The sequence below is a fragment of the Ambystoma mexicanum genome, chromosome 4p (genome assembly GCF_040938575.1).
Source record: "Ambystoma mexicanum isolate Mex_15411 chromosome 4p, UKY_AmexF1_1, whole genome shotgun sequence".
Classification (NCBI taxonomy): domain Eukaryota; kingdom Metazoa; phylum Chordata; class Amphibia; order Caudata; family Ambystomatidae; genus Ambystoma; species Ambystoma mexicanum.
In genome coordinates, this window is record NC_090927.1 from 1,108,842,684 (window position 1) to 1,108,866,121 (window position 23,438).

General features: G+C 44.3%; 1 protein-coding gene across 1 annotated transcript in view; it reads left to right on the forward strand.

The window, feature by feature from the left end:
- Positions 1 to 23,438, forward strand: part of ARHGEF33 (Rho guanine nucleotide exchange factor 33) — a 554,915-nt gene that overhangs the window by 298,069 nt on the left and 233,408 nt on the right. Inside the window, exons 9-10 of the mRNA XM_069606701.1 lie at positions 3,363 to 3,584; positions 16,981 to 17,110. Coding sequence (XP_069462802.1) covers positions 3,363 to 3,584; positions 16,981 to 17,110 — 352 coding nt within the window. The remainder of the gene's footprint in view (positions 1 to 3,362; positions 3,585 to 16,980; positions 17,111 to 23,438) is intronic.

A 23,438-nucleotide genomic window follows, 5' to 3' on the forward strand; every position in this document is an offset into this window, starting at 1 on the left:
CAGATTTCTGTTTAGGACATGCTACTTAACATATTGCTAGCCTATGCAAGAATACACTGTAGCTCATGTTTTTTATCATGTTACTACCTATGAACATTTATATATAAAAACATTTTCATAATGAACCCTCCATCCCACAAACCTTCATGAAAAGGAAATGGGGGATACCATGTCTCACCTAAGGGCAGCCTCTCCCTGCTCCCCAAGTTCCCTCCACCCAGGTTATCCTCCCTCACATAGCCACCCATAGGGTCAGGATCCAAGAGCAATGGCCTTTCGCTGGCCACCCAAAAGGAGGATACCGGAGGAAAAGAATTGAGGACGCCCTTGGGTTCCTCACAAATGGGCAAAAATGAATAACATTCAAAAGCACAAAATACATAACAGACTACAATCTTCGAACCACTGAAGACCAATAAGGTTTACTCTGAATATGTAATGTAAGTTTTGACATATTCAATTTCTAAACTATGAATAATAGCAAGGACACCTTTACTGGATTTATCGGCTGGTGTATGTACACCAGATGAAAACATGCAGTATTGACCAACACAGCAGCGGTGTTCATGAGGGTGGGAGAGGAAACCCATATGTCACACCCTCAGGGACAAGGAGGGGAGCCAAATACGACAGTGAGTTTGCTGAGGGGGACAACCTAGGAGCATGGAAAACATTGGAGGCACACAATCTGGATAACTTTCCAAATTTGAGCCTGGTCTTTAAATGCACCCACGTATCTCTAGTTGAAAATCAAACCATATCTTACTGCACATTCTCTCCGGTCCACACATCAATGTTTATTGTGTATTCTTCCCTCATGTTGTTGAACCAGAGGAGAAGGGTACCCCCATCTTTGGAACAAGCTTCCCCTACAGCTTAATTCCCTGAACTCCCTGACGACCATCTGCAAAAGCTGAAAACTCACCTTTCCTTATAATAGTTTTTTCTTAGTGTTTTTTTCTATACCAGCATATACCAGGACCCCCTTCCATCTGCGCCCAGATGCAGCCAATATCTGCTCTGTAACCTGCAATATTCACCTTAGAAATAATCATAATCATTATCATAATCATCCGGCTGCCATTTGAACTCAGACAACAGATTAAAAGCACAAGGTGGCAGAATTCCAACTGCAGCGTTAAGTACAGTCACCATGGATCCTCTGGCAGAATCGAAGAAACCCATGCCTTCCTGGCGTGAACCATAATACTAAATCTGCATACCATCAACATAAGACTGGAAGCTGATGTGATTTCCCAGCACATCTAAACACCTGCACAGTGGCAGAGCTGGGGGGTTTCCTCCAGGTTGCCCCCTGGAGCACACTGCACCCCCCCCAGCCTCCCGCTGGTGCCCTATTATCTGTCCCCCGGCACCAAAAGATGCCTCCGTTGCTGCATCTGCATGAGCCTCTGCATTAAAATACTAGCCAAGAGAGGATGCAATTGGGAACCATGAGGAAGTTTTGAGGATCACACTCACAGTGAAAGTGTACTCATGCCTCACTGTTACCTGATGTTCAGAACATAAGGCCACCGGTATAAGATTGCCATGTTACTATAACAATGCCCCAAAAGTAGTGACAGAAAATCCATTTGAAAATACTGTGCAAGACAAGTGTTTTGATCAGAATTTGGTGTCAATAGAGTTATGCTCTAGGTCTCTGACACATGTTGCCATGCGATTATGTTCCCAAAACAATAAGGACGTCAGCATACTAACCCTGAAGAAGGGCCACAATCTGCTTGTTACCCCAAAGAGCAGTTTTGTGTCCAGCCTGCAGTACCAATAAAGTATCCCCTCTACACCAGTGCTGTGCCGTGTCAAGTATGACATTAGAAATAACTCAAAGGGGCCGTCTTACTAAAGGGTGTCCCTCGCTCCACAGTAATAGGGTGTTCACTCTACATGTTTCTGTACTGCAAGTGCTCCAATCCTCTCAAGGCATTGCTATTGCAACATACTGTAGCAGGCTGTGCAGGTGCACACAGTGTTGAGTCTTTCATCTCACAAAGAGGGTTGCAGCAATCTACTGCCGCTGTTTATAGATGAACATTGATGTAGTGTTCTGTGGCAAGCTAAAAGCAAGCAACTTAAGGTTCTGATGAAGCGACGGGATGAAAAGGTGCGAGTACGAGACTCCGAAAGAGTGTTATATCCCACCTGAGAAGCAAGCTGGAATGTTGGGATTGCATGAGACGCATATAGACAATGAATGATTGGTTGCGGCCAAGTCTGGAGATGTGAAGGCAGGGAGACGATGAGCAACGTGTTGCGTTACAGTTATTAATGGCATGCAATGTAATAAGTATGGCGCCAGTTTCAGAAGTCAGGGATGGGCAGAATGTCTTGTTATTTAGAAATGGCTCCCCGTGAGATTTCTGAATAGCAGTGGCAAAAGAGGAACATCTTAGTTGTCCATCAAAAGCTATTATTTGTAGCAGGTGAACAACGGTATTACCCAAATTGACCTTTTACAATTGACCTTTTGCTCAATTGACCTAATTATAGTGGTCCTAATTGACCTTCTGCACAATTGCCCTTTATATTATTTTAGTTATTTTATATATGTATTGGGTTGGTTTTGGATTATAAATAATATAAGGGGTTTGGGTGGGGGGTTTCAGGGGTTTTTGGATTGGGTGGGGGATTGCAGGGGCTTTCCCCCCGGATATATGTCCTAATTGACCTTCTAAATTAGGTAAATTCTCCCGAGGTCAATTCTCCCGAGGTCAATTGTGAAAAGGTCAATTAATATACAACCGAACAACACATGTGCTACAGATAAAGTAGACAGGGAGCCTGGATGATTGGAAGCATAGAAACAAAATGAAGCATCTCAATTTTGGATACAACCTGCATGAGGAAATGAGTGGCCATCCAAATGCAGATGGCGGGAAGACATCAGGAGCTTTTAGCCTGCAATGGAAAATACAACAGCCGGAATGAGACGATGACCCGAGATTTAGGTATAAAGATACGAAAGGATAATCCTAAATATAAATGCCTGATTCAATCACAATCAAACAGGGAGGGAAAAGTAGGCTATCTGAGCTAGAGCCTTTGGAGCACTGACAATAACAGTGCATAGTCCTTTCTTTAATCTAGAAGCCAGAATCACTATAGAGCTAGTCATGATCTTCCAGTTACTTAATGCATAATCAGAAAATATCTAAGTATGGAAGACCTAATGCTTACATTCCCTTTTAATCCCATTAGAATCCATGATCCTGACTGGTACCTGCATTTCATTTGCCGATTGAAAGTACTACCATTGTCATTGTTGAATCACACTTCCGGAGTAATTGTTTCCAAGTGTGGATTGTAATGTCTCATCTATGGTTGTTGATTTCTTTTTGCAGTGCCCAGCAGCCAACCAGACGCCGAAGAAAATTATAAGTCTTCCTTAACAGCGGACGCTCAGCCCAGGGTTCAATTCACGTCTTTAATGTGGAGGCAACCCAAAGAGAGCAGCGAGTGGGAGGAGGAGCATATCATTAATGACCAAGGTGACTGCCCGAAGGACAGCGGCCAAAGCAGGACCGGCTCGCTTGAGAATATGCTCAGCGAAATGTCTTCCACTGGTGAGTGTACATAATAAGTGCCTTCTGATCGGTATTAAAGGTGCAAAAGATTGGGAAATCATTGCGAATGTGGTTCAGTAATATCACAAGCACTTCCCTTACAATGGTCTGCACTTGGCCTCACTTTCAAGCAACTTCTATGTCATGGGAGAGGTGACAAAAGCAAAACAAAAGAAATGAGTTGTCTGGAGCCAAAGATTTTCTTTTTTTTTAATTGTTTTTATTTATCTATTTATACAGTTTCACAAGTAGATAGACGATAAAATCAGTCAGAACAAATAGTACAATACAGTAAAAATATACAGAACAGCAGAACATTATATATTCATAACTAGCAATAAATTTAGTAGAAACTCAGGAAGTCATTCCAAATTTTCTGTAATGTGAGTAATATTAACACTTCTATATTCTTTTATGAATCGGGTACATTTTAGTTAAGTTGTGAATTTCACATTTTAGTCGGCTCTAAGGACAATAGAGAGTAAACTTTTCTCTTGTACACCGGTCTTATTATTTGATCTGTTGAACATTCGTTCTGAGCTAGTGCTTTTGCATTGATTATTTCTTTAACCAATTAAGCAAGGTCTTCAGTGCCACGAGCGGTAGTAAATAGGTACTTTCCTTGATGACTTACGCCCATTGTAGATTCTGGTGAACATATTCAGGTAGGCACAACTCTACGTAATTTCCAATATATGTTATCCTTTTTTTCTGGACTAATCATTTTGGATGTATTCGTAAGCAAATAAGCATACAAGTTACTTATCAGTTTTGGCAATGTTGATTGCACTGTTGATTTCTGGATGTGCGTACATGGTGACAATATTTGTCATATGTCTCACTGATGTATGTGGTTCCTTAGAATCCTATCACATTGGACATGCTTTCGGTATAATGGATTATAGTTCTTATAACTTACATTTGTTTGGATAGTACTTTTGTCATGCAGTTATGTTATTGTACACATGCTCCTCATTTACTTGCCATTAGTGCATTTAATAGTCCAAAATAATCCCTGAGTTGAGTTCTTGAGGGCCAATGTCCACCCAAAAGCATGGAGGTGATATTGTTTTTGCAAATCGTAGTGTGTGCACTGTCGGAGACTGGGTCCTCAAACAGCTCTTAAAAGATCCACAAAAGCTCATCAACTCCCCAGCCTCCCTACACACTGGGCAATCAGGCCAACACATTTCACCGAAGAGGTCAGACGAAACTTGGGGGCCCCTAGCCACAGCACATTAAGGCATCCCAGACAACAGACTCCCATGTACATCTTCAGGTTATCAGACAGTTACCCAAGGACCTGTTTTATGGGTCAAGCATGCTAGCTTGAACTATATCCAAGACCCTATAGAGAGCCAGTAAAACTGATTACAGATGTGGGTAACATGGTCCGACGTATGGGCTCCCAGTGACGAACACGTTAAACGTTTCACATTGAATCATGTATCATTGCATGAAATCTGACAGTTCAATTGATCCCTTACCCCTTTCCTTTTCCTCTGCCTCCCCCTTCACTTGCTTTGACAGTGGTGTGCCTCTGTTGTCTTCGGCTAGCCCCCCGTCTTCTAAGTTAACAGTCGCTCCTCCTTCACTCATCCCCTTAAGGTGTAACACTCCTCCTCCAGATTGCTTACATAATCATTTTGGGATATCTGTATATCTGAGTTTGGGATACCTACCTCTACCATCATAGCTGCTCAGTTTGTCTGCTCATAGGACCTGATGCAGTTTGTTGGTGTGAGCTGGTCTCTCCATTTCTCTTCTTGCCACAATTCTCCTCCCCTAGTTTCTCACTGTGGGTGGGTGGGTCTCTTTTCATTCTGTTAGATGCTGTACCTACATTCCTTGCCTCCACCATTACATTCAGTTTGCATCTGTTTTATCGCAATCAACTAGGTGTGGGGTAGTTTGCCCACAAAGGAAAGAAACTGGCAAGCTAAGTATTCTAACGCCTTTTGCTTATTTTAATGATGTCTTTTATTTCATTGTTTGGAACAGTGATAATGCAGCAAGAAAGGGATATGGGGATAACAAATTCAGAAGGATGAGCGATCAAATGTTCAGCACCAGAGCAGTTATCTTTAGCCAGGTCCACAAGCTTGGAGTAAAAGACCCCTTTTTATTCATTTGTGCTACTTTTTCAAGTCAGCTTCACATGGATGACCAAATGGAGACAGTTCCAATGAAACCCCCTCACCCAAAACATATGTGTCGTATTCTCTGGCATGATATCTTGGTTTGAGAGGATGCGCTTAGGCTACTTGTCAGGGCACAGTCTGTTTATGCTGCTGTAATGTTAAGCTGTAAGAGTGCTAGCACAGAAGCAATCCTGAGCCAAATGAAGGCTACATGCATGCAGCTGAGTACTGACCGCATCTATTTAAGTCTCAAAACCGATCCGGGCTTTGAATTGTATCTGGATGTAATTGCCCTAGGGTACATGCGATCATTGTACATCCAGCTTCACAACAATATGCTAAGAGTGTAAACATTTACATCAAAATGGGGCCCGTCTGACAACAACAGCTGTCCGGCATACGGTGCTGCAGAAGAACCGGTCACCCACTTGTTGTTGGATACAGAGACCTGAGGGTGAGTTATTTGTTCCCACTCCTAAGACTGAACAACATTAGGAGAACAGATCTGGCATTGAGATTCTGTAAAGATCCAAGAGATCTCAATGCAGCATATTTTCTGTCAAAATTATTGCGCCAGGGGTGGATTAAGAGGACAAAAACTATTGAATCAGTGTTGTCCAACTGAGTTTATACCCTGTTGCCTCTAGCCGAATACCTTATCCAACAGGATGCCATGTACACATGTTGCACTTTATGATTACAATCAGCTGTGGCTCCAATGCATGTTATGGCTACATGAGGTTTTATCAGATATTTTATCACTTACCAAACCTTTTCGGTCATGATGTGTAATAGATAATCAGTTTGAATGTATTTTATCGTATTGGTGATAATGTTGTAAACATGTTATGCTTTTATAGCCGAATAAAGTTTTGTATCAACAACAACATTAGGCTGTAACAGTGTAGAGCAGAGGAAGAGCCTACTACATATGTCTACAATTGGGACTAAGGGAGCGTGGATGGAACAAGTAGAAGAGAAGAGCAGAGCTGTGGAGGCTGGGTGGATGAGTCACTACTGAGGAGCTGGAAGTCAAGCAGTCACTATTTGAGAGGGCAGAGGGGGCAAGCGAAAGGTCATTGGTGTGGTCCATAGTAACCACTTAGTGGTGGGCCAGTGGGCCCACTGAATTCTTTCATTAAACACCCAGACCTGGAGGTTGAAAGTCATCAGGTTCGTCCGTTTCGCTTGAGGAGTAAATGGGCCAATAGTAAGTTCAGATGAGGTAAGAGAGCAAGAAGGGAAAACAAGGCCGAGAGTTGCCCAGAATGTGAGCATGAGGTTAGTTAAGGCGATGATGGTGATAAGGTGTACCTGCATCTCATATTCTTTATAGAAATGTCTTAATAATAAGCAGACCCAAGATATATGACTGGTCCAAGCCACCAGACATAACTGTAGTACCTCTAACCAGATCCGCACTGGCTGGACCTCATTCTATCACGAAGCAGCGCCCCAATACACCAGCGACTTTCCCTATGACTTCCAGGTCTTCCAGGGATGGAGAAGGCTACAGGCAGGGCATCACTCAACCTCACCTTCACATCCCATAAACAATCCATTGTTGATCACTCTATGAGGCCGTCACACCTGACTGCCCTTCACTTCCTCATACTCATCCCAAAATGTTGTCTAACTCGCCAGGAAGTCCGGAGAAGGGCAACTATGTAGGGGGTCCCACAAGTTAGAGCGATCACCTTAGTAGCCTTCCTCATCCCCTGCCCAAAAGGGCCATACTTCAGGCTTTCTTGTTCTCCCAACCAAGGTAGCCCATCCTGTAACCCCAGTCTCCTCGCACTACAAACCGTTACTGCAGTTTCGGTTGCTAGGGGCTTGTTAGGCAGAAACCTGTGCAGTTCCCTTGGGGAACACTGCAAAAGATTTAAGACTACAGGTAGAGCAGTAAACCCCTTTGGTAGCAGTCTGTACCACCCAGATTTACCTGGTAGCTGTGGCTGAGCAGTCAGACTTCTCTCAAGAAGAGTTAGGCAGTATGTAAAGTATACACAATATGTACCAAAACACAATAGCACAAGCAAACACTGACCAGAGCTTGGTTTCAAAAGTATATAGTTATTTATTTAAAATACACATAAGTTAAAAACACTCTAGCAAAATATATAGTAAAAGCACTTCAACACAGTTATAATGAAAGTAGATTCAATCCTTTCTCCTATCTAGACAACTCTAAGTAAACACCACTTAATTAAAACAGAGGTGAGTGCTTAACGTTAGATGACACTCTAGTAGTTTCCAAGAAAGGGAGAGAAAAAGCAGAAATGGGTTAGACACACCACTCTAAGGTCCAGAGCACTTGCAATAGGCTTAAAGAAGAATAAAGTCACAGGTGAGCAAAAGTCACTAGGCAGGGCCCACTCTTAGAGTAGCCGGAGCGAAAATGTGCCCAAGATCACACTGTTAGTTAGAGATTCAAAGTCTTGCAAAGAGTCAAAAAGAGGTTAGAGTGGCTCAGAAAGTTTAGCCAAAGTGTCCCAGGCACTCCCAGGTTCGAAAGCCGGGGACTAAATCTACCCCGTACAGTCGGTAGCAAGGGAAGCCAGGCAGAACACAGTACCTTAAGCGGAAAGGATCCTCCAGCGGTGGCAGTTGTTCCAGGCAGTGGCAGCAGGGCTCGACGTCGGTCAGGGGAGAAGAAGTTCTCGCTGAAGAGCAGAAGAAGAGGGTCGTTGCACTGCCCGGGAAGAAACCAGCCGCGGAGTCCTCCGGTTAAAGGGTTGGTGCCGACTTTCGCGGTATGGGGGTAAAGTGTGGTATTCCGGTTGCCGGGGTGCTTGGCACAGGCAAGGCGGCCACGAGATACCTCAAAGAACGGAAAGAAGGCGAAAACTGGTTGTCCCCACCAGTCAAGGGAAGGAGCCACTCCGTTAAGAGTTCTCCTCGGTCGTCGGGAAAAAGTGGTGAGACGGTTCAGCAGGGCTCCACCGGGTGGTGTCGTCGAAGCAGGTCGGCTCAGCTCTTCCCTCGTCGGATTCTTGGTCCTGTGGCGACTTCTGAAGTCCCAGTCCCCAAAGCCCTGCTTTTATGCAGCAAACCCCCATTCACCCAGCCTAGCTGTCACTCAACCATGCTAAGTGGTGAGCCGGGCGGCTCACCACTTGGGCCAATCAGGACGGAGTGCGACTTGAGTTACCAAGGTAACTCAGTCCAGGGTGCCTAAATCCCCCTCCACCCCTCCTAAGTACCCCAGACAGAGTGGCACCACTTTGGAGGGCTTCTGTGGAGAAGCCCGCCAAAAGTGGAACAAAGGGCTCCACTTTGGGTCAGAGTTACAGAGGCGAACACCAACGCCATTTTAGAATCAAGTTTTGGCAAAAAGTCCCAACCGGAGTTATAAAAATAAATATATAAACCGGCGGTATGTTTAAGGCTACCGTAAATAAATAATTAAATGTGTTAGCCTAAAACAATGGGAAATCCCATAGGGAAATATTCGCGGTCGAATATAAAAAGTAGTTTCCACTGCCACCAGCCAAAACTCGATCAGGGGGGACGGAGACGTGCCCCCTCGACTAACAGACCCTGGGGCAATCGAATTGCCCCAGCCAGTACGTCCACAATATGATGGTTTGTACTGGTTCTGTTCAGGATTCAAGACTAGCAAAGTCTTTGGTGACTTTACATGCCCTGGGAGACAGTAGTCAGTCCCAGGGTATGGAGTCTATGTTGGGGAGTCCCTAGGACACCCCTGGGTCACGGCACAGAGGGTGCTGTGTGACCCACATCACAAAAATACATGAGGCCCTATGGAGTAAGAGACCCCATAGCCCATTCAACACAAGGTTTAACCAAGAAAACACACTTCAACATGTCCAAGAGTGAGGGTAAAAGAGTCTCACTCTTGGCAGGAGAAAAAAATTAAACCCCAGAAATCCAGCAAAGCTGCTGGGGGACTCACTAGGTAGGGAAATTCAGCCTAAACAGAGAATTCTCCCTAACACTCGCCCCCCCCAGACTAAGGGACAGGAGGATTTAATCCACTCCTGGATGAACCTCATACCTCTAGTCGATGATATACATCCTAGAGAGTCCATCAGCATTTTGATGGTGACACCCTGACCTGTGCTCAATGGTGAAATCAAACCCTTGCAGGCAGATTGACCATCTCAATAGTTTTGGATTTTCCCCTTTCATTTGCATTAACCATCTCAAGGGTTGGTGGTCAGTCTGAATAACAAAAGTAGAACCATACAAGTATGGCCTAAACTTCTTCAGTGCCCACACAATAGCAAAGCATTCTCTTTCGATAGTTGCCCACCTTGTCTCAGGATCCTTCAGTTTCCTACTGATGAAGCAAATGGGGTGCTCCCTACCCTTCTCATCCAGTTGGCTTAGAACTGCACCTATACCTACATTGGAAGCATCAGTTTGTACAATGAAAGGTTGGTGGTAGTCAGGAGCTCTCAATACTGGAGCCTGGCAAAGAGCTCTCTTCAGTTTTTCAAAGGCCTGATTGCACTCCTCATTCCATTTTACCTTTTTAGGGAATTTGGGAGAGGAGATTACATTCAGTGGAGAAGCTATGGTCCCATAGTTCTCAATGAAATTCCTGTAATACCCAGTGAGGCCTAGAAAAGCTCTCACTTGGGTTTGAGTAGTTGGTGTTGTCCAATTTTGCACAGCTTCAATCTTGCTGGGCAAAGGCCTTATTTCTCCACCTCCTACCTCATGTCCAAGGTAGACCACTTTACTTTGACCAATCTGGCACTTACTGGCTTTGATTGTCAAATGGGCCTGTTTCAGAGCCTGCAACACATGGCCTAGGTGGTTCACATGTTCTTCCCAGGAGTGGCTGAAGACTGCAATGTCATCCAAGTATGCCATGCAGAAATCTTCCATCCCAGCCAGAACTTGGTTCACCATCCTTTGGAATGTGGCAGGTGCGTTTTTCAGTCCAAAAGGCATGACCTTAAACTGGTACAAGCCAACTGGGGTTGAAAATGCAGTTTTCTCCTTGGCATGGTCTGTCAGGGCTATTTGCCAATAGCCTGACGTCAGGTCAAATGTGCTGAGGTACTTGGCTGCACCAAGTTTATCCACCAACTCATCTGTCCTGGGCAAAGGGTGGGCATCAGTCTTGGTGACTGCATTTAGAGCTCTATAGTCCACACAGAATCTCAAGTCTTTGGATCCTGCCTTTGGTACTAACACAACTGGGCTAGACCATGGACTAGTAGAGGGTTCTATTACCCCGAGATCAAGCATCTTCTTGACCTCTCCTTTGATGTGGGCTCTGATATGTTCTGACATTCTGTATCCTCTGCTTTTGACTGGCAGACAGTCACCAGTGAGTATCTCATGCTGGCCCCAAGGGGTCAAGCCTGGTGACAGTGAGAACAGGGAGGCAAACTGATTTAACATAGATTTGCACTCCTCTTGTTGCTCAGGTGTCAGGTCTGAAGAGAGATTGACTCCTTCAACTTTTTCATCTAAAGGTACACCTCTGAGGAGATCAGGGAGAGATTCACTCTCTTCCTCCTCTGCAGCTGAAGCTAGGAGCAAGGCTCCTACATCAGGTCTGGAGATGTAGGCTTTTAGTCGGTTGGTGTGGAAGACTCTAGGAGCTTCCCTGGGTCTGCCCAGATCCACCAGATAGTTGACCTCTCCAAGTTTTCCCACAACCTTGAAGGGTCCCATCCATTTGTCTTGCAAGGCCCTCTGCCTTGTGGGGAGCATAACTAGAACAAGCTGGTCTTGAGTAAACTCAACCATGTTAGCCTTCTGGTCGTGCCAATGTTTGACCAGGGCTTGACCAGCTTTCAAGTTGTCACTTGCTTCTGCCATCATGTGTGACATTCTCCTCCGGAGACCTATCACATAGTCAGTCACTCTGACTGGCTTGAGGGGAGGAGCACCTTCCAACCCCTCCTTAATCAGGGCCAATGGACCTCTGACTGGATGGCCATAGAGAAGCTCAAAGGGAGAATAACCTACTCCCTCCTGAGGGACTTCTCTATAAGCAAAGAGAAGGCATGGCAGTAGAAGGTCCCACTTTTTCTTAAGGGGTTCTTCCAAAGCACCTATCATGCTCTTCATGGTTCTGTTAAACCTTTCAACCAACCCGTTTGTCTGAGGGTGGTAGGCGGTTGAGAACTTGTAGGTAACTCCACAGGTTTTCCACATGGCCTTCATGTAGTGGGACATAAAGTTTGACCCCCTGTCAGAGATTACCTCCTTAGGAAACCCAACCCTGGTAAAAATACCAAGGAGGGCCTTAGCCACAGCCGGAGCTGTAACAGTCCTCATAGGAATGGCCTCCGGGTACCTAGTAGCATGGTCTACTACAACAAGGATAAACCTGTTGCCTGAGGAGGTTGGAGGATCAAGGGGACCAACAATGTCAATCCCTACCCTCTCAAATGGGACTCCCACAACTGGGAGAGGCACTAAAGGTGCCACATTCTTGGAACCAACCTTACCAGAAGTCTGGCAGGTATGGCAGCTCTTACAATATCTATCTACTTCGGCCCCCATCTTTGGCCAATAAAAGTAGAGTGAGAGCCTTTCCTTGGTCTTCTTGAAACTCAAGTGGCCAGCCAAAGGTATCTCATGGGCTAGTTGTAAGAACTGTTGTCTGTTTTCCTGTGGGACTACAAGGCGTTTGTAGTCTCCAGGTTCAGACTCAGTGGGTTCACTGTAGAAGAGGCCATCTTCCCAGTGCAACCTATACTTCCCAGGCTCTTGCCCATCAGCTTGAGAAGCTGCCTGGTGGCGGAGACCCTCCAGAGTTGGACATTCTCTTTGCCCCTTACGAAAAGCTGCCCTGCTAGGCCCACCTTCTGCCAGTAAAGACTGCAGCTCAGGATGGTCCTCAGGGTCCAAATCTCCAATAAGGTTGGGGCCTCCTTCTAGCTCTTCCTCAGAGTCTAGCTCAACCACACAGGGTTGTACCTCCCTCTCAGCCTCAGCTGGAGGTGGAGTTACAGGTGTAACTTTGGACAACCTAGGGGAAGTCCTTGTTGGAAGCACTGGAGTGCTTGCTGCTGGCTTTTTCCTAGGAGTCTTGGGTTGCCCCTTTGCTCCTGATCTGGTAGTTACTGCAGTAAGTTGCTCCAGTGGTAGAGGAGTGATTTCTGTCATCATCTCCTGAGATAACCCTCTCAGGGTTTTCTCCCTTGCAGGTTTTGTGAGTTCCTGAAACCTTTTGCTAGGAGGTCTGGGGGTATGAGATACAACTCCAAGAGCTTTGAGGTCATTACCCAACAGAACCCTACCTGGCACTTCACATTGTACACTGACAGGTATTTTTACAGCCATATCATTACATTGGATGAGAACTGGTAACTGGGGACACATCTGCACAGGCCCACCAGCTAACTTGGTGAGGCATTTGGGTGCCTTAGCAACATCCTCTGCCTTGAAAAATGATTCATCCACCACAGTTATGCTGGCTCCAGTGTCCCTAATGGCAGGAGTCTCCTGACCATTCACCTGGACACTGTCCTTATAATACTCTTTAGTATTATCTGGGATAGAGTTATAGACATCTAAATTCTGTTGCTCCCACAACCCCAGAGAGACTAAAGAAACACTAGCTGAGACTCCAGTGGGTTCATCAGCTAGTAATAGAAAGTTTCCACTTGCCATGGGTACTTCCTCTTCGGGAGCGAAGGCTAAGGAGGCAAGCTGGACCCCTGAAGGTTTACCCTTACATCTGGGATCTCCTTTCACATGGTCAGTAGCCTTACAAACAAAGCATGAGCCAAAGGCTCGCTGGAATGGAGGCTTGTTCTGACCTCCTTCTGGTCTGGGACCAGAAGGTACACTAGCCTGATTTGGTTTCCCTTGTGGCTTACCCTTATAGTTTTGTTTGGGGCCCTCTTTGGAATTTGTAGTATTAGAATTCTCTTTGGAGTCCTTCTTAGACTGTTTTTCCCCATCCTTCTTCTGAGTTACCCCAGAATCCTTGTGAGTGGCCCTGTTGGCAACCCACAAGTCAGCAGCCTTAGCTAGCTTCCGGGAATCTAATTCCCTGGAATCAGCCAAGTGCTGTCTGAGCTCAGGAGAGCAGGCATCATAAATAGTCTCCAACATAAACAAATTCTTCATACCTTCATAAGTGTTCACCTTGTAACCCTTAATCCATCCCTCTAAGTTTTTCAAACATTCATTCACCCAGGTAGCCCAAGGGGTACCATCATGCTTTTTGAGGCTCCTAAACCTCTTAAGATACTGGGAAGGGGTCTTCCCAAACCTAGCTATCAAAGCTAGTTTCACACATTCATAGTCCTTCCTATCCTCCTCCCCCATCTCCATTACCACATCAGTTGCAACAGGGGGAAGCCTAGAGAACAACCAGGTGAGTAAGTCATTTCCTGTGATGTTCTGGAGCCCATGATTATATTCAAACAGAGACAACCAATCCAACACATCCAACTTAGGCTCATACATACCAACCAATTCTTTAGGCATCCGGGGTCTTTTAGGACTGGAACTTCTAGAGGAGCCAGAGAGAGAAACATTCTCAACAGATAATTTCTTCATTTCTAAGTCATACTTGAGCTCCATTTCCCTTAGCCTTAGTTCTTTGTCAGTTTGAGCATTAAGTTTCTTATACTCCAATTCTAGCTTCATTTTCTCCAGTTCAAAGTACTGAGGACTAAATGTGGGACCTGGTAAAGGTCCAGTAGGTACAGCAGGTAGAGCAGGCAGAGGCCTAGGGGGGACAGTTACAACAGCCTCACCCTCCTCTTCTGACTCTTCCTCAGAAACATCAACATTTTGCTCCATGTTAACTTCAACACTGTCATCTACAGTCGCTGGAGTGGTAGGTTCCTCTGAACCATCACCCAGACTTTGGTTAGCTAACAATCTTTCAATCAGCTCCATTTTCTTGCCCTTAGTCAGGAGATCCTTATGTTTACAGAGCACTCTTAAACAATCAGCAGTTTTGGCTGCAAGGGACTCTTGACTATAGCTTTCTATAACTGACATGTTAGAGGTTTTACTTTTTCAGTGCTAAGCTTTGTGGTTAGTTGCACTAAGGTATCTAAAGCACAATAAAATGTATACTCAATACAAATCCCACCGCTGTACACCAGTGTTAGGCAGAAACCTGTGCAGTTCCCTTGGGGAACACTGCAAAAGATTTAAGACTACAGGTAGAGCAGTAAACCCCTTTGGTAGCAGTCTGTACCACCCAGATTTACCTGGTAGCTGTGGCTGAGCAGTCAGACTTCTCTCAAGAAGAGTTAGGCAGTATGTAAAGTATACACAATATGTACCAAAACACAATAGCACAAGCAAACACTGACCAGAGCTTGGTTTCAAAAGTATATAGTTATTTATTTAAAATACACATAAGTTAAAAACACTCTAGCAAAATATATAGTAAAAGCACTTCAACACAGTTATAATGAAAGTAGATTCAATCCTTTCTCCTATCTAGACAACTCTAAGTAAACACCACTTAATTAAAACAGAGGTGAGTGCTTAACGTTAGATGACACTCTAGTAGTTTCCAAGAAAGGGAGAGAAAAAGCAGAAATGGGTTAGACACACCACTCTAAGGTCCAGAGCACTTGCAATAGGCTTAAAGAAGAATAAAGTCACAGGTGAGCAAAAGTCACTAGGCAGGGCCCACTCTTAGAGTAGCCGGAGCGAAAATGTGCCCAAGATCACACTGTTAGTTAGAGATTCAAAGTCTTGCAAAGAGTCAAAAAGAGGTTAGAGTGGCTCAGAAAGTTTAGCCAAAGTGTCCCAGGCACTCCCAGGTTCGAAAGCCGGGGACTAAATCTACCCCGTACAGTCGGTAGCAAGGGAAGCCAGGCAGAACACAGTACCTTAAGCGGAAAGGATCCTCCAGCGGTGGCAGTTGTTCCAGGCAGTGGCAGCAGGGCTCGACGTCGGTCAGGGGAGAAGAAGTTCTCGCTGAAGAGCAGAAGAAGAGGGTCGTTGCACTGCCCGGGAAGAAACCAGCCGCGGAGTCCTCCGGTTAAAGGGTTGGTGCCGACTTTCGCGGTATGGGGGTAAAGTGTGGTATTCCGGTTGCCGGGGTGCTTGGCACAGGCAAGGCGGCCACGAGATACCTCAAAGAACGGAAAGAAGGCGAAAACTGGTTGTCCCCACCAGTCAAGGGAAGGAGCCACTCCGTTAAGAGTTCTCCTCGGTCGTCGGGAAAAAGTGGTGAGACGGTTCAGCAGGGCTCCACCGGGTGGTGTCGTCGAAGCAGGTCGGCTCAGCTCTTCCCTCGTCGGATTCTTGGTCCTGTGGCGACTTCTGAAGTCCCAGTCCCCAAAGCCCTGCTTTTATGCAGCAAACCCCCATTCACCCAGCCTAGCTGTCACTCAACCATGCTAAGTGGTGAGCCGGGCGGCTCACCACTTGGGCCAATCAGGACGGAGTGCGACTTGAGTTACCAAGGTAACTCAGTCCAGGGTGCCTAAATCCCCCTCCACCCCTCCTAAGTACCCCAGACAGAGTGGCACCACTTTGGAGGGCTTCTGTGGAGAAGCCCGCCAAAAGTGGAACAAAGGGCTCCACTTTGGGTCAGAGTTACAGAGGCGAACACCAACGCCATTTTAGAATCAAGTTTTGGCAAAAAGTCCCAACCGGAGTTATAAAAATAAATATATAAACCGGCGGTATGTTTAAGGCTACCGTAAATAAATAATTAAATGTGTTAGCCTAAAACAATGGGAAATCCCATAGGGAAATATTCGCGGTCGAATATAAAAAGTAGTTTCCACTGCCACCAGCCAAAACTCGATCAGGGGGGACGGAGACGTGCCCCCTCGACTAACAGACCCTGGGGCAATCGAATTGCCCCAGCCAGTACGTCCACAATATGATGGTTTGTACTGGTTCTGTTCAGGATTCAAGACTAGCAAAGTCTTTGGTGACTTTACATGCCCTGGGAGACAGTAGTCAGTCCCAGGGTATGGAGTCTATGTTGGGGAGTCCCTAGGACACCCCTGGGTCACGGCACAGAGGGTGCTGTGTGACCCACATCACAAAAATACATGAGGCCCTATGGAGTAAGAGACCCCATAGCCCATTCAACACAAGGTTTAACCAAGAAAACACACTTCAACATGTCCAAGAGTGAGGGTAAAAGAGTCTCACTCTTGGCAGGAGAAAAAAATTAAACCCCAGAAATCCAGCAAAGCTGCTGGGGGACTCACTAGGTAGGGAAATTCAGCCTAAACAGAGAATTCTCCCTAACAGGGCTGAAATCTACAATCGCCTCATCAGGTTTTCTTACGAGTGCTATTCTTTTTTTTTATTCTCTTCTTTAGGCAAAAGGCAAAATGCAGCTGCAGACTTGCTTGAATCAGAACGAAAGTATGTTCTTAACCTGTCATTAATTCTTAAGATCAAAGCTGCACTGCACGATGCAGATCTGAAGAGGAGTACCAAAGAGAAAAGGTACCTTATCATTAATACTTGGTTTCTGTTTCATGTCGGACATCATTTCATTACTTCTGATTTTCCAAGAGTAGACAAAAGCATCACATTCTGAAGAAATGTGCCTATGTTGAAAGATCTCTTTTATTTTCGAAACCCTGCTCAACTATGTTCATAATGTTGTCTTCTGCGATGTAGTACTAATTGCTATTAGACCAATTTCTGTACTATGATCAGCTTTGGTGTATGGAAAAGTCCTACACTCCTAAACCCCCATTTACACATCAGCCACCTCCGCTCACCTCCAGCGTTGGTCTTGTAACCACTACACAGTGTAAACATTGGCAGAGGTAGTACATATGGGAAGGGCACAACTGACAGCTGCATCACTGTTTTCTTCCGCAGTCCCATGGTGGAGAGTCCCCTCTAGCGAATCCGAGAGGCCTAACTGTGAATGGCTTTCAGCTAAAGCCAAATTACTCTTGGGTTTGACCCATTTTGCAAACTGCGTTGAGTGTATTTTTGTGGCAAACACAAACATAGGCCTGTTCTGCGGCCAACTGTTGGCCTGATTTCTTTTCTGTGTTGCATTGCAACGTCCATGCCTGCCATGCACACCACACACACGGCCTATGGTTTCATTTGCCAGTGCTGATATGTTTTCACATTGTGAAATGCAGCCTAGCATTAAAAGCTTGGTTTGTGCTAAAATATAATTCTACCATAAAAGCACATTGTTTTCTTTTACAGGTGAAGCTATGCTCCATTTTCAATAGAGCAAAGTCACAAAGAAGTGAAAGGAATCCTGTTTACATTTCTGGAAGTACAAAATATATTCTTATCAGCACTGTGGGGCTCATTTTAAATGAGCTGCAATGTAAATAAAATATGTAAAAGCATTGTGTATGTTTTTTACGCATTTCACTTATGCTATGGCTTATTTTCAACTATTTGCATGGTCGAGAAGAGGGGCGGATTGTAAGTTACGATTCCGCTCCCCACTTCCTCTCCACCATTCAAACACTCCAGCATTCATACCAGAATGGCATTTATATGCTGGGGATTCCTATGGAATACGCCAGCTTTTTTCCCCAGCAAAAAGCCGGCAGACTCCATAGGAATCTATTGGAAACCCTGGCTGCCATGCACTTTTTACACTCCCCTTTTACACTCCATCGAGTAAATGAGGAAAATTACGTGGCGGGGAACTGTTTACAAAAAAGTGTAAATGTAACAGGTCCCTGCCATGTAATTACACAAGACCTCGATTGAATATGAGCTCCTGTATGTTTTAACAGTGCATTAGACCATTGATCAATATCATGTTTATAGTTTCCCTAGAACCTCTCATTGAGATAAAGTAAACGTTAATTGAATAAGCAGAATAACTCATCCCACTCATAGATAATCATATCTCATTTAAAGCATAGATGATCACACAATTCAACTCTAGGTTTGCAGTGCATGAACCTAGGAGGAAATCTAAACTTTGAACTGTTACACAAAACACTATAACCAAACCCATGTCACAAGACACTCTGATCCTTACCTGAAGGCCCTGTACCACTTGAACCCTGAACTGCACTATGCTTTCTGATGTTGTAGGAAAGGAAGGTCAGCACTGGCTATTAGTAATCATGTGATTTAGATAAGGCCTACATCAAGAACTCAAAAAGGGGAGTGGAAATACAAATCTTGTAACCCTTCCTTTGTCTTCAATGGTATTGAAATTAGGTCGTGTGCTGTATTTTTGTGAGGTGTAGATCACTGTCTTTTCACTTGAGTTTGGGAAAGCACTGAGCTGAGGGGTGATACAAATGTTGCCGTAGCACATTTCAAAACCGTTGATCCTCCTTGTACTTTTTCGCGCTAGGAAAACATGCACCAGTGAATGCAAGAGGGGATGAACCTATGGAATTCTACTGTTTACATGTTCCATTATCCATGGATTTTGATAGTGTTTAGCCTTCCTTTTATTGGTTTACAGTGGCAGAAATAGCAAATATGCCTACTTGCTTGCCTATCCTGACAGCACTACCATAGGTATATCCTTAGCATTACTATGCCATACTTTGGATGGCTGCACAATTGTTAATTTGCTGTAGGCGTTCAGATTCATAGAAGTTAATAGGTGATTAGTAGCATGCTATGACTATATTCAAGTAAACGATTGGTGATATTAGGAATTGCTCGTTGTTTCTCTATACTATTTTTAATGCTCATGTATCATCTTTACAAGATAATAAATTGGCATAAATGTCAAATGTTTGTGTGAGCATTCTTTGTGTTTCTGTTTATGAATCTAAAGAGTTGCTATTTTACAAGTCTGATTGCTTCTTTTTTTGTCATAAAACTGTTTGCGGCAGTCTTATGACATTAAATGCTAATATTTCTCAAAATTGTAATAGGAATTGGTTTCTAGATGTTCTGGGTGTTTGCACATGACAGTTTTTCTGTTCAATAGTAAACCTGTCGGGTGCTCAAGTATAGAGGGGTCCCTTGCCATAAAGTAGAGACACAACACTTTCTGCACTTTTGCAGTAAGTATATCACTATTTTCTACCACAAACCCTGCCACAGCCCCAGCAGGCCTTCTGGCTGCCTCTGGGGTGGAGGTTAGGCTCTGTCTGGTAAGCGAAATATAATCAGAACCACCACATACTGATGTTCGAATAACTGCAAAATGTCATATATGAGTAAATGGATGGTTAGCAATGGAGGACGTTAGTATACATTTTACTGTTGGTGTGGCACAACCAAGGGACTTGATTGCAGAAACACTTTCACATACATGAAAACACCTGCTGGTAAGGCAGGTGAGAGAGATTGAAGTCTCTCTGGAGCCTCACATCAAGTATGGCAATATTCTTTACAGCACAAGCCGACACAGCCCCGTTAGGGCATTCAGACTGTCTCTAGAGTCGAAGTTATGCTCTGACAAGAAGAGCCTGATAAAAAACCATGACATTCTGCCCTTCGGAAATACCCCAAAAGACCAAAATTTGACTGAATTTAGGCTGTACGAAAAGTTTGTACAACCAAAGATTCAATCAAATATGCCATTGGAACCCATTATAGCAAACAAGGGGAACGGGGGTTGCGGGAGTGTCCCCCGCTCCCCTTGTTTGCTATAATGGGAACGGGGTTGCATGGGTATCCTCCGCATAAATCAATAAAAAGATGTTAAAAGAAAAAAAGGAAAGGACCCTGCAGTGCTGGTTCCCAAGCACGTAAGTGCAGAAAACCAGTGTCGAAGGGAGTCAGGGGAGTCGGCGTCTGCACCCAAGGAGGTGTGCCACAAATATGTAAGTGGTGGGGTATGAGGGGTGGGGGGAGTGTATTCCTAATGTATGGGTTGTTTGACCATAACAGTCAAGTTCGCTACGGTCTTTTCGGCCGCAAATCTTTGTGTTACGGGCAAACAACCCAAATCCTACCCTTCTACACATGCCAAGAACAGAACTGCTGAGGGAGTCAGTCATCTGGGCACAGCATGTCCTTGACAGCCCCAAGGTGACAGTGCAGTGCCAGGCACTCAGAGGGGTGATGAGGGTTGCCTAGCACATACCATCTCCTTGACAAAAGAGCTGCAACTAGGCAGACACATTTCTCGGGGACACAAAGGTCAGCCTAATCATTGAATGTGGAGGCATCATTGCATCCTAGCCTCTACTTGAGGGAGACCCTTTTAATTGTGGATTTTATTTTTTGTGTGCTTCTTTTTCATAGTTGTGTTAGTCATGTGAACACAGACGCCTTCAGCAACAAACCTCTTGTATTAGTCTTCATTACAGAATATTAAAACTTATATTACATTAGAGCTCACATTCATTATTTTTGCTGTAAACAGAGCTTAGTATTACATCCTAAGGGCCTCGTTTAGAGTTTGGCAGTATTTCCTTTGGCAATACTTCCAAATCCCAAAGACCACTACCACATTCATGTGGTAACAGAAAGGGTCTGCATGGTTTATAGAAAAGGAGACACGTCAATTTTTCCACATTTTGGATTCCCATTGGAATACATTGGGGATTGCCAAATTACTGCGTGTGGTGTTTACAGCATGTGTTTTTTACAGCATGTGGTAATATAGCATGCAGTAATGGTTTTGGGAGGTGGAAGCTTCCTCCACACAAAACCAGGCGGTATTATCAAGTTTAAATGTGGAAACTCTGAATTTGGCGGTGCAGTAAAAGTGGTGGTAATTTCAGTTCCGCCACCATTTACTGCACCCCCAAGCTCAAAATTGAGGCCCTAAATCTGTACTTATCAGTACAGAGCACGTTATGACCATCAACGGGACAATTTGACTCATTGCTTAGATAGGCAGCCAGGGACTGTCTGTGCGACCTATCACAGACCCAGACAATATCCACAGATTTAGTATTTCTATTCTGTATTTTTATCTTTGCAAGATTAGCCATCTCTGTTTATGCAGGAAACCCCTAATCCCACATGCCTGAATCCAGGTTTGCAACATTTTAGTACATTTCATATGTATCATTGATTTGGTGCTGGGAACATGATTTTCTTCATAATTTTAGTCTGTAGGAAGCACACCCTCCTTTTTTCCCCACATGACACACAAACCCAACAGGAACAGCTGGCTCGCCTTCTGCATAGCTATTAAGGAATTTGTGTACATGTGACAAAGAAACTGGTGGACAATGAATGGAAAGGGGATTGTATTGAATAGGGATAAAGTGGAAAAAGTGACCTCTAGCTTAAAGGAGTTTATCCACCAGAAGACTGGACTGGGCACTTAAAGATCAAGTGATAACGCTAGCATTGCCCTATCCTGCTTTCAAGGGATCCTCATAATGAAACTCATAGCACATGGACTTTAACAGAAGACGTCAAGGGGACCAAAGATCAAGAAATATAAAGGCTTCCCGGGAGTGATCTTAAAATGAAGAAACATCAGTTCTGAAAGTCGATAAGGACTGTTGGTTGGAAATGGCGTAAGATATAACTAACAGTTGAAGAAGGTGACCATTAGTAAAAGAAAACATAAGCGGGATCAGTGACTCGGGTTAATATTCTCAAAGTGAGAGCAGAAACTCTATAACGGGTAGAAACTGTTAAGAGCTATTATTGATCAAACTGTCACCTCCTGCTGGAAACTTCTAAGAATGGCTTTTACTAAGGTAATCAAAAGTCAGGAGTTAGATCGGAAATTATATGGATCTACCACCTGTTTAATCAATAATTGGATCATGTACATTTCCTTGGTAAATACATAGAGAGTTGTATTAGATCTTTGAAACCATCATGTGCCCCGGGACCTAATGCGCTATGTAATTTATTACTTGGAAACGACCCGGAGCTGTAGGCTCAGCTGCGCCAAGCCTTGTTTCATTAAATTAATTGAGCATAAAAATACCAGAGTCTTGTGATTAGAGAATCTTGATACCGGTAATTAAAAAGGTTTTCACATCTGTCGCCACTATCAGATAAAAGCCATGACTAATGTGTATGGAAAGGTTTTCACCAAACACCTATCTGCTGAATTAACAGCATTGGTCAGGAATATCCTTCCCATCACTGAAACTGGCTTTCGAATGGTTCGGTCCACCTATGTCAATACTTTTGTCTAAGTCCAGTTGGCAGCTGTAGGAAAACGTGATAAACCAGAAGCACCCTACACATGTTCTGGAAAATTCACCAGCTTTCGACATGGTGGGCAGAGGTCTTTTTTGGAAAAAGTTGCAGCCTTTCCTCTCAAAGCGAGGCAAGTATCAAACCCTAAGCCTAACATATGCTGATAGCAAAACAATAACAATTTGATGATCTATATAGTCCTTCATGCGGACGGACTGATTCTAAGTTCCGGAATATTCTATCTATTTCTTACTCTCAGTACTTGATTTTTGGGTGATTGGCTCAGTCATGCCCCAACCACGGTTTCTAAACCTTGTCCCACATTGTCCTTTTGCTATTGTGCTGTCCATCATATTTGTTTCATGTTGTGCGCCAATACTCAGCGGCAAATGGTTTCAAGAGAAAGTCCAACGTCATTCATGTAATTTGAAATACAAAAGGTGACAAAAGAATCCTGGCAGTTGGGCTGGGAACTATTAGTATTCATAAATCAAAATCAAATACTTGGAAACAAAAATTGCTCTACAGTTTAATTTTAAGACATTACGTGAAGAGTGAGCAAACCACTGTTGGTGTCTATGTCATAATTGACGGGTTTTGACATTAATATGGGGACTTAAATTGCCACTACTACTCTAAGTTTACAGCGCTTCTGAGGATGTTGTACGCGCCATGGAATCCGAGTCTACCGCAATCATTTATCAGTGATTCGTGGCAGTGGTTTTGAGGATGACAGCAAGAGTCAGGG